Below are 12859 nucleotides of genomic sequence, written 5' to 3'. Positions count from 1 at the left end.
TTAAATGGAGTATGTTATATATCTCTGGGTGTCGCATAACATGGCCAAAATATTCAAGTTTTCGATTTTTAACTGATCTAACGACTTCCGTGACTTAGTTCTAACTACGTTTTAAAAAGTATTGAATTGAATAAAAAAAATATGAGTTTTTGCTTTTCAAACCATACAGGTACTTCTCTTTAAAAAATCATTTATTTGCTTTATATTATAATCATTTAACGCCCTTTATAATTCACATTGATTTTAAATTGAGTAATTTAATCGCCTCTAAAACATCACTGAATTTTTTGGTTCAATCTGAATATTTCATCTTATTTTAATAGTCAAGGCTATGGTTTCCAATAGACACCATAAAACACCGTAAAACAGTATAGGAAAGATATAACATCGTAGTAACCTGATTTTTATGGGTATCGAAAAATCATGGCATTTGCATAACTTAGCCATTTTTTGAAATGCAGATCTTGCTTTGTCTATCCTACATTTGATTTATATGGAATGGTCCCAATTTTTATTGACGTTCGTACCAAGGTAGGTGTATGTTTTTACTTTTTCTATTTGTTGTCTGTTCACATTGATTCGTCCAAATTGTTGTTCCTTATTATAGATCATCATACATTTTGTTTTCTTAGTGTTTAGTGAAAGTCTGTATCTCTGATTTATTTAGTTAGTTGATAAAAATCTAGTACCTATTTTAAAAAACTTCCTAGCATATTAATTATTTCACTTATTCTTAAAAAATACTAATATGTTTTGTGTACACTTATGACAAATGAAATGATGAAAAAAGAAACGTATTGTAAAAATATGTAAAATATTTACACACTTTTAAAATAGTTTTCTTTTTACATTCATTAATTTTACTTATTTTTTCCCAACGTTTGTGATTTTTAATATTGTTTTTATAATTTTCATCGCTGGCATTATACAGGGTATTTCATTGGGAAATGGAAATACTTAAATGGTGAATAGAGGTCACTGAGGCTGCTTCAGAGATAAATTTATTGCCTCACCAATTTTTATAACCGAGTAACAAAGTGTTTTATTGATTTTGTCCATTTCTTTCTGGACCCATAACTTTAGAACCACCCTGTATATTTTTTTGATATTTGCTACACATATATCTCATTTAGAACACAAACCATAAAACTACTAACAAAAAGAAAAATCCAGGTCCGGACTAAAAAAAATTATAAATTCATTTTGACCTTGAAACAACACCCTGTATGTTGAAATTTTCAAAATCCGTTTGCATATTTGAAAAGAGCACAAAAAACTAAGTTCAATGGATTACTTTAATTTTTCGCCCATACAATTTAATGGTTTTAATTTTAAAATTAAATGGAAGTTTTTAAGAACTCTGATATTATTAACTTTTAATAATGAATTTTTAAAGTTCATGGACCAATACTCATTTTAAAAATAATCAATTCTTATTTACTATATTAGAACGACCCATTTACTAATAATTAAGCAAAATCCAGGTCCGGAGTAACAAAAAAGTATAAAGTAATTGTGACCTTGAAACAACATTCTGTATATTGAAATTTTCAAAATCCGTTTGAAATTTTGAAAAGAGCACAAACACTAAGTTTAACGGTTCACTTCCATTTTTTGCGCAGACAATTAAATGACTTTAATTTTGAAATTATCTCAAAATTTTTAAGACCTCTGAGAGCTACCAAAAATTTCGATATGATTTCAAAAATGTCATTAAATTGTCTGCGCAAAAAATTGATGTGAGCCATTTAATTTAGTTTTATGTGCTCTTTTTAAATATTCAAACGGATTTAGAAGCTTTCAATATACAGAATGTTGTTTCAAGGTCACTGTTACTTTAGATATTTTTGTTAATCCGGACCTGATTTTTCTTGTGATTAGTAAGTGGGTCGTTAAAATGTATTAAATGATTAATGCATATTTTTAAAATAAGTATTTATTCAATAAGTTTAATAATTTATTATAAAAAAACTGCGTTAAAAAACTTCTTTTTAATTTCAGAGTTCTTAAATATTTCAATATATTTAATATCAAAATTAAATTCATTAAATTTACTCCGCAAAAAAATAAAGCAATGTTTAAACTCAGCATTTTCTGTTGTTTTCAAATGTGCAAACTGATTTTGAAAATTTCAATATACAGGGTGTTGTTTCAAGGTCACAATAAATTTATAATTTTTTTTAGTCCGGACCTGGATTTTTCTTGTGGTTAGTAGTTTTATGGTTTGGGTTCTAAATGAGATACATGTGTACCAAATATAAAACAAATGTACAGGGCGGTTTTAAAGTAATGGGTCCAAAAAGAAATCAGCAAAACCAATAAAACACCTTGTAACTCGGTTATAAAAGTCGGTGAGGCAATAAATGTAGTATACCTGGAACCGCCTCAATGGCCTTTATTCACCATTCAAGTACTTTAGTTTCCCAATTAAACACCCTGTATATTTACCTGCTACTTTTGACCAACTCAATTAACAACTCGTCTTTTTCTCTTTTTAGTTAATTCATTCATTTCGCCATGTTAACACGCATACCAACCGTGCCCTGCAATGCTCGAAAATAACTAAAGTCGCTGCGTCCAACATTTGGAACAGTTTGACATACAATAGAGACCATATACATTATTTCTTCGATAAAGCGTACTGACGCGACCTACTGCGTGATGGTGTAGGCAGCCTATTAGGTCTGGATCCCGCGTATGAAAAAAAAGTTGATTAATAGCAAGCTGAAAATTTGTTAATAGCTTAAGGGTGTCTAGTCAAACAAACTTTGATATATGGGAACACTGGAACAGGGGAAGTTTTAACTGTGGAACAGGTTAAAAATTTGGAACGGTCAGACCACGAAAACGGCACATGTATTTTGTCCGACGGAACAGACTTAAACTCTCCGAACAGAGATTAAACTCTCATGCAAAAATCAGACTGCTATTTATCACCAAATGGGCGTTTTAGTGAGTGGAACATGTAAAATATGTCAAATGACAGGAATTATGACAGGTGATAAATAACAGTCTGATTTTTGCATGAGAGTTTAATCTCTGTTCGGAGAGTTTAAGTCTGTTCTGTCGGACAAAATAAATGTGCCGTTTTCGTGGTCTGACCATTCCAAATTTTTAACCTGTTCCACAATTAAAACTGCCCCTGTTCCAGTGTTCCCATATATCAAAGTTTATCCGACTAGACACCCTTAAGCTATTAACAAATTTTTAGCTTGCTATTAATCAACTTTTTTTTTCATACGCGGGATCCAGACCTATATGTCGTCTATTGCGACTACCGCACCGCCTCTGAAGTTAGGTACGGCATTACATGCGGCGTTCGGCGTACGATAACTAAGATTTATTGTATTAATCATACAGAGGCGACCTTCGGCACGACTATGTACGCAGCCTACTGCATCTATTGGAGACCAACGACTAAGATCTGTATCTAGGTAGAACTTCACCCATCTGTTTACCGAATGAAACATTTTTTGTATTAAATTTCCTACATAGATAAATACGTATTGCATGATACGCTTATCAAAATATGTTAATAATTGCTATCCTTAATGCACACCGGAATATGTTTATGAATCGCGGAGTAATTTACAAAGGAAAATGGGAAGAGCTGTTAAACGCTCACTACGAACAAGTGCGCTGGCGCGAACCTGTTGTAAAGCGAGTCGAAAGTAGGGATATTTAACATGCTGTATTTTCCTACTCCGATCAATCTGAAATTTTCAGAGAGTATTCTTGAAGTTGGGTACCTACTTTCGTTTAAAATAATAAAAATATCTAAAGCCGCCCCCCCCCCCCCCACCCCAATATTTAAAAAGACAGAATTAGCTGTGTTTAGCAAGTGTCATCCATTTGTTTACCAATTAAATTTTATTAAAACTAAAAGTTTTAAACATATAAAATAGGTCTATGAGGTGTAGCCTACGTAAACTGTGTTTACTAAATCGAGAAGTGAATAACCTTTCAAATAAGTGAGCACAGGATCCCTATTCCCATTTAAAAATAAATCATCGACTACGTCATCACGACCAAATGGATGACGTCACTAGTATGATATACATGCCCAAAAATCAAAATTTAAAACTATAAATCGACCTGTCCGACGATTTTGTCAAAATATTTTTAGTTGCAAAATATTGAATTTATACACACCTTTACGGCCTCACTGTATATTAATACTAATGTTAAATTAAGAAATATTAATTTGTTCGATTATAATTTAAAATTTATTCCAAATGTGTTCAATAAAAATCTCTTCGGTATTTAGTCTATAGTTTTTTCTTAGTGTACATTTTTGATTCCAATTTTGCGACTGACGTGTTGTGAATTATTTCAGGTTGATTTCAGCGTGCCTTTCATGGAGACCGGCATAGCAATCATTGTTGCTAAACGCACGGGAATTATTTCGCCCACAGCATTCCTGGAGCCTTTCGATACTGCGTCCTGGATGTTGGTCGGCATCGTTGCCATACAAGCCGCAACCTTCATGATTTTCCTGTTTGAGTGGCTGTCCCCGAGCGGATTTGATATGAGAATTTCTCTTAATCAGGTAAAATATGACAATAGCTTTACATACATTTTTGTGGTTATATCGTTATACTTTAGAAGGGTTCTATAAAGCGAAATAACAGAATTAATTAAAAGACTTTAGTTTTAATTTGTTTTGAGTTCCTTTAGGAATTTAATTTTTGGATAAAAGTTGTACTTATTATATTATTTTCTAGTAAGAACTCGAAAAAATATTGAATTGTTTTAAATCTAAAAAAATTGGAGTGTCTTTGCTCAAGTAATTATTATTATATACAAGGTATTATTCACATAATATGTGTATTATACAGAGTGTAACAAAAATGCAGGTCATAAATTAAATCACATATTCTTTGACCACAAATAGTTCGATTGAACCTAACTTACCTTAGTACAAATGTGCACATAAAAAAAGTTACAGCCCTTTGAAGTTACAAAATGAAAATCGATTTTTTCGAATATATCGAAAACTATTAGATATTATTTATTGAAAATGGACATGTCTTCTTATGGCAGGTACACCTCAAAAAAACAGTCAGAGTGAAACTTGTACACCCAATAAAAATTTTATTGGGGTTTTGTTTCCATAAACCCCCCAAATTTTTTTCCTTCCAATTAAATTATCAGTAGTAATTGCACAAGAGCTCTGAAATTATTGAATTTTTCCCAAGTGACACTTTGACAGTTTTAATTTCACGAGCCGAAGGTGTTAATTATGTTAACTTATGTCAAAGTGTCACGAGAGCAAAAATTCTATATTAATTTCAGAGGTCGAGTGCAATTTGTTGCGATTATTTCATGAATAAAACTGTTTAAAACCAAAATTTTATTGTAATTTATTTATGTAAGTACCATTAAACACACAGTTTTTATAAATATTTGACGATTGAAAGTCATCACTTTTATAATTTTTAAAACATTAATTGTCATTAATGTCACTGAATGTATTTTTTCGTAGCAACGAAGGGCATCTGACGTAATATACTTAACGACGGGAGATTATCAAAAATTATCGATTTAATTCAGATTTCTGTAGCTTTCTATTGGTCAGAATCTCCTATGAATGAAATAATCACTGAGGTACCATTAGTTAAACACAATGTTTCTAAAACTTTTTTGTCTTTTAGTATTTATTGGATAAACGATTTTCTATCGAGATATACCTAAAAAATATAAATTCACAATAAATTTTCATATTATTACCAAATCTCTATAATCTTACCATGTAAAAATGTGTGTTGAATTTTACAAATGTTCAAAATATCTGGAGAAAAACTGGCTTATCAAAAAATTACAAAGATACAAAAAAGTTTTAAAAAAAATCTGTTTAACTGATGGTACCACAATAATAATTTAATTGTAACGTACACAAATATTTGGGGGGTTTAAGGGAACAAAATCCCTATAAAATTTTTATCGGGCGCATATTTCACTTTTATTTTTTAAGATGTTCCTGCCATAAGAATTCCACATGGCGATTTTCAATAAAAAATCTCGAATAGTTTTCAATATAGGTATTGGAAAAAATCGATTTTCATTTCGTAATTTCAAGGGGCTATAACTTTTTTTTTGTGCACATTTTTGTACAAAGGTAAATTCAAAAGGTTCAATTGAACTACTTTTGGTCCCAGAATATGTGATTTAATTTATGACCTGTATTTTTGGTACACTCTGTATAGACGGTTTTATGTGCTGTTGTTTACTTATTACGAGTATTTTGGTTTTCCTTATGTTCAGATCCAGACCTGCCTCCCTACAACTCTCAACGACACTATCAAGTAGTGTTTGCAGATCCTCTTTACTGGAAGCTAGGAGTACTGTATCGTACATCATCATCAATGGCGCTACAACTCTTCGTGAGTCTTTGCCCCGTTTACTATTGCCTTTCATGTTTGTCGGTCCTCTGCCGCTAATTCCCATTGTCGCACTCCCATTTTCTTTAGATCTGCTTTGATTGCATCTTTCCACCTTTTTCTATGCCGCCCTACAGACCTTCTTCCATCTGGCCTTTCCCAGAACACATTGTTTATAAGACGATTGTCGTTACTACGTATCACATGCCCTGCCCATCTGAGTCTATTACTGCACCGTACGCATATCACAAATTATTGAGGGCTTCACCGTTCACACTTTTTCCTTCTTCTTTTCCAGAAAGTGCATTTCTGAAAATTATTTTGGAATAAACGTTAAAAAGCAGGGGTGACAAAAGGCATCCCTCCCGTACTCCTCTTTTAATATTAAGAGCCTGTGATTTCACACCATCCACTAAGATTGATGTTGTTTAATTCCAATACAAATTTGCAATTATGCTAACGTCTCTGCCATCCAAGCCGATGTCTTTTAGAGCTTTTATCAATGAGTGCTTAACATAATCAAATGCCTTTTCGAAGTCAATAAAACAACAGTATATGTCTACAGATATATCTCGACATATTTGAGCAACTACGTTCATCCCAAACAATGCCTCTCTCGTTCCAAACCCGTTACGGAAATCAAACTGTGTGTCACTTAGGTTTTACCTTCAGAAAAATTTTCAATAAATAATTCAACAAACTGATGGTTCTATAATCAGCACAGGTTTTTGCTATTGTCTTCTTAGGTAGAGCTATAAACAGTGAATTAAACTAATCACTAGGTAGTTGCCCGCTGGTATAAATGGTATTAAAAAACAAAGTCTCTATAGCATCTAACACATTGCTGTCATCTATAAGCTTGTATATATTTCAGTTGGAATTTCATCAGGACCTGTCACTCTGCCATCTTTTCGTGATTGTATTACTTTTATTACCTCAGAGCGTGTTATTAGGGGTCCGTCGCAGTTAGTAATATCTGGAGGTGAACTACCCCTATCTTCTTGGTGAACTACCCCTATCTTCTTCTAGTAGATTCATAACGTAATTTTCCCATTCTTTAAGTTTGTCTTTCACTTCAAATATTACTTCACCATGTTCATCTTATAGCAATGCAGTTTGTTTCTTATTGAAGATACTAGCCGCTTCATTCACTTTTTATACATGTTAAAACTGTCGGATCTGTTTTCAAGTTCTTTAATGTCATGACACTGTTTGGCCAGATGTTGACTCTTTGGTTCTCGTATTTTACGTCGAATTTCTTTTCGTGTGCTGTTATAAAGTGTTTCGTTGTTTCGCTAATCGTCTTTGTTCCATCAAATCCAATATGTTTTCTGTCATCCAAGCCTGCTTTTTTTTGCTTTGAGCTGCCTTGTAAATTCTTCACACAGATTTCTTTTTCTGTTGTTACGATTTTATTTAAGCCCTCATCGACATTCTCACCGATATTTTCCCAAACTAAACTTTCGTTTAGTTGTCTTTGAACTGTTTCCTTAACTTTCTCGTCTTGTAATTGGGCTGTATCAATTTTTTGGCAAGACTTCTTTTTGATGACCTTTTTTAATTTTCATTGGGTTTCAGCTACGATGGGATTGTGATCAGACCCAACGTCAGCACCTGGAGAAGTTTAGTTTTAACTGATTTGATGCAGTTTCTAAATCGATTTTTTATTAGGATGAAGTCGATTTGGTTCCTAATAATGTTGTCCTCTGATTCTGCATTTGACTTCCAGGTATAGAGTCTTCTCGGTAGTAATTAAAAGTGAGTATTCGACATAATGAAATCGTGTTCTTGGCAGAACTGAACAAGTCTATCTCCACGTTCCTTTCTGTTTCCCAAGCCATAATCCATAATCCCCCACGATATTCAAACAGCGTCCTTTGTCGAATTTAGCATTAAAATCTCCGAGGACTACGGTATGCTCTGTTGCTTTAACAAGATAAAGAGCATCAGTAAGATCTTTGTAAAATGCTTTTAATTTATCTTCATCACTGGATGATGTTGGGGCATAGACCTGAATTACGTTGATAGTGAACGGCTTTAAACTTTTTACTAGCATTACGCTGTCAGATATGGGGATATAAGTCATTACTGATTGAGCTAAGTGTTTTGCTACTATTTACCTGTTACTATCATTTATATGATACAATAAAACATCGCACTCGGAAAAGAAATCCTATGATAATGGGGGCAGCACAAAAACTTTTATTTTACACGTTAATTTTAAAATATGCAATTTTTTTGTCCCAGAGTTTATTATACATTGTATATTAAAATGATCTTAATTCAAGTCCTTCACTTGTCAAAGTAAAGTACTATGTCAAAACTAGTCCAAATTAGAAAAACGTGTCGGCCAATGAACGATTGATATTCTTTTTGGCATTGCCTTATCCTCATTGAACGTTGGAAATTTGTCCACTCCATTTTTTGTTGAAATTTTTCCACTCCACTGTCCTAAATTTCTTAAGCTACGAAATATGTTGCCTACCTAGTCTCTTTTTTCTCTCGCTTTACGCCTAATAATACTTTTGTACATTTAGGTGTCAGGAAAATTATAGTTTACGAGCCAGAGCCTAGTATTGAGCTATGTCCAATGCTAGTTCGTTACCTGTCCATAAATCACCCAATGTGCATCAATTCGATAAGTTTAAGCAAGCTAGTAGATATTTCATATTTTGTATTAAGGCACGTATACACTATGCTCGCGAACCTCTTGCTCTCCTCGCTCGCTGCAACTCTATACGACATGTCCCTCTATGGAGATGGGCGCGCATCGTTACACTGTCCGAGAGGGCGAACGTATCCACTATATAGAGCAGTTGCAAGAACCCTAAGCTCAATATGAGCACTAACTAGTGGATAACATAATGTCTTTACACCGCAGTCACACTTGTCGTCATTCCCTTTCATTAACCTCGTTTTAATAAGGTTTTACTTGGTCGGTGCTACGCCAAATCGTAAGTGATTCAGCATGGCGCCACGTCGACCTTGAAATCACGCTTTATAGAATTATTTTTAGTGGGTAACAGGGTGGTGGTTCGTCTAGCAGAGCGCAAAAAAAATGCTTTTCTTGATTTTAGTCTCCCAAGATACGGTTCATGGCCGAAAAGGGGATGGCGGTTGTGGAAGGTCTATTTGGATATTTCGGTTGATTTGTGGGCCGATCTACAGGAAGTAGGATATGAGAAGCATTTAGCCTTATACGGTTTATACAGAGTAGTTGGTTCCATACAGCCGGTAATGAGTCCTTTTGAGCGTGCGCAGATATCTTCCATATCAGACATGCGTATTCCGCCATTGACTATTTCGCAACGTTCGTTCCCTAAAAGGATTTTGCGCGCATATACCTTTTTTGGGTTTTTTCACAGTAGAACCTGTATGTTAATGAGCGGTCTAGTGTGACTTCGAGGTATATTGGCTTTTCAGTGTGCTCTAGTTAAATATTATTCGCGGTGATGTTTAGTTTCCTCTTTTGGTCAGTACGAAGTGACGGTAGAAAACGCATACCTTAGTTTTGGTTGAAATAGGTCATAGCAAATTTTGTTACTTTTAGGTTTTTAGGTTTTTAGGTTTGTATATATAATAATTAGACTTCAAATTCAGAGCAGCTTGTAATTTTTGTTCGACCCCTTTAAAGCTTTAACCTTGGGCTGTGATGCCTAAATTATCTGCGTATAAGAAGTTTCTAGTAAAATTTGGCGTTGGTTAATAATTGCTGTATAGGTTGGAGAGTATAGGTGCTAGTACGCTACTCTGAGCTAAGCCGTTTGTTTGGGTTCGAGTAATAGTACTGTAACAGTTCTGCGTATTTCCCCATGTAAAACCCCATAAGAAATCGCTAAGGTCCAACCTGGTCATTTTTGACGCGTATAGTGGTGGAGGCGCCACGGCTCGTAGGATCGTCTCGTGTGGCGGCTTGCAGGAAAGGGGAGGGGTAACGAATATGGGGTATGCGCAAAGACATGGCATCGCATACGCTGTTATTTGTGTCTTCTTTTCGAATCTAAATTTATAACGCCACGCCCGTTTATGAATATTTCTAGGTAGCATATGTCTCTCATAAATTTAATAAGGTAATGTTTTGCCATACTTCATTATATTTGTATTTGTTAAAGCGTGATGAGGAAGGATTAGTTTGTGTGAAATAAAGACATCTGCATGTCTTAATAATAACCGCCAAGGTTTTAATATCTAAAAATAACTTAACCATCTGGCAGTCTTATCAGCATCCGGTACTTCAGGGCAAATGAGGGGAGCAACGACCAACAGTGGGAGTAAACATTCGGTCTAAAAATTGCATTAAATCATTAACATATTTAAAGCATAGGCCTCATCTTTCCATCTCTCGCAAAGTATAATATACAGGGTATAGTCAGAAAGTCAAACTAATTCTTCTTTCCGTCTGTCGAAAAGTATAATATACAGGGTGTAGTCAGAAAGTCAAACCAATTTTTCTTTCCATCTGTCACAGAGTATAATATACAGGGTTTAGTCACAAAGTCAAACCAATTCTTTCCGTGTGTCACAGAGTATAATATACAGGGTTTAGTCAGAAAGTCAAACCAATTCAACATATACCATTCTTACGGCCAAACCAACAAACATCCACCGTCTTCTACGATTGAATACTACTATACATGAATCTCCAGCCAATCACACACCTGTTCCTAGAGACATATACCATCCTTACGGCCAAACCAACAAACACCCACCGTCTTCTATGATTGAACACTACTATTCATAAATCTCCATCCAATCGTGATTGTGAGTTGCATACTTTATTTTATCTACGGCAAGTCGGGTAATATTATGTTTTGTAGGTAGGTAACTCAGGTAAAAAAAAATGGTAATATATGTTTTATTAGAAAAATCGTTCAACAATATAGCATAGCACAAACAATTGTTGGATATATAGATATGATGCATATGTGGTCATAGAAAAGGCATTTAACATAGTGAAAATAAGCAGTAGTATTAAAATAAAAAAAAAACATTGTACTGTATTTTACCTATGCCCATAAATTAATTTAGGTTACATAGACTGAAAAAAGGTTAGCAAGGACAGTCAAGAAGTACGTAATGGTTAAATATAATATGTAAACGTTAATAAAATAATGTTAGCATCTAAGCGATGGAATGTGAGTAAAGCGATGAATAAAAATAATGTAAGCATGAAATAAATGAAAGGTAGTCATTTCGGTCGAACATAAATTTGTTGAAAAAACAAAAATATATTCTTAACAGCAGCCACCAACGTGAAGGTACGACTACATAGACCGCCATGTTAGTAGGGGTGATGGTTAGTAGGAATGAAATATTTTACATTATATGATAATATATTTAATAACGGCAATATACTTAACTTACTTACTAAGGTCACTCTATTACTTGGTTTAGTAGACATCTTTTTATTGATCTGTCGGACATCTTTTATGTATTCTTATTAATGTTAAAACACCGATACTTTGGTATCAATTCATTCGTTACTAAGTTCTATAGTATTCAAAAATGAATTATTAGGGGGAAAATAAGTCTAGGTTATCTAATCTTAAAACTAGGGATTTTCCGACTCCTGTTTTGTGACAGGCTATCGACGACTTAAAACTAAATCGGGGAAAGAAGACCATTAAGTTATCGATTGTCTTAACTTGGAGGCTAAACGAGCAACGGTTCCAGAGTTAACTAGAACGGCTCATTAATTTGCCAGTGGTCCATATCAGATATCTTTTTAGTGGTCATAACTAAACATCTTTTTATATGGGTTAATCTTAATAATTATTCTTCATTTAGAGATAATATATACAAAACTACGATCTACTAGAATCATCATATGTTAAAAAAAACGATGAGTGCAGGAAAGGTTGAGGAATGTAGTAAAAAGGGTCTGTTCCTGATATCAGCATGTTAGCTGTAATAAATAAAGTTTTAAAAATTACAATATTCAATCATCTAAATAATCTTAGTGGCGTAAAAACGATTAGTGATAGGGTGATAAGAGGATTATATTATTAAAAAATGTCTAATTCTGATGTACTTATCAATATTGCAGTTGTAATAGATAAAGTTTTAAGAAATGAATATATTCAATCAGCATCCATCTTAAAGTCAATCGAATCATCAATGGTAAATGTTAAAATAAGTTTATTAAAATTTTTGTCTTAAATCTAATCAACATCCATCTCAAGAGTATCAATTAAATAGTGCCCAAAGGGAAGCGTATCATAAGAACCCTGAATGTGTTGTCTTTTATCATCATTGGAGCTGAGCGCAATCTTGCTTTGAGTTATAGAATAAACTTGGTGTTTATCAGAGCGTATAAGATTTTGCGTGGCAGTCTTTGTTGTGAAGGTATCTAAACATTCTACGTAGTCCTCAAAAGTAATTTTAGTATTTACTATGGATTTCTTTACCCCCTTCGCCTTCTTTGTAACACCATAATTTCGTATAATATTATCAATTTCATCATCCTCATACTCTTGTTC

General features: G+C 33.6%; 1 protein-coding gene across 1 annotated transcript in view; it reads left to right on the top strand.

The window, feature by feature from the left end:
• LOC114337088 (glutamate receptor ionotropic, NMDA 2D-like) overlaps positions 1–12859 on the top strand; it is a 646411-nt gene that overhangs the window by 379042 nt on the left and 254510 nt on the right. Inside the window, exon 3 of the mRNA XM_050652861.1 lies at positions 4337–4549. Within this exon, the coding sequence (XP_050508818.1) occupies positions 4337–4549 (213 nt within the window). The remainder of the gene's footprint in view (positions 1–4336; positions 4550–12859) is intronic.

Source organism: Diabrotica virgifera, chromosome 6 (genome assembly GCF_917563875.1).
Source record: "Diabrotica virgifera virgifera chromosome 6, PGI_DIABVI_V3a".
NCBI lineage: Eukaryota > Metazoa > Arthropoda > Insecta > Coleoptera > Chrysomelidae > Diabrotica > Diabrotica virgifera.
The sequence above is the reverse complement of the archived record's forward strand: the minus strand, read 5'-3'. Positions and strand labels throughout refer to the sequence as shown.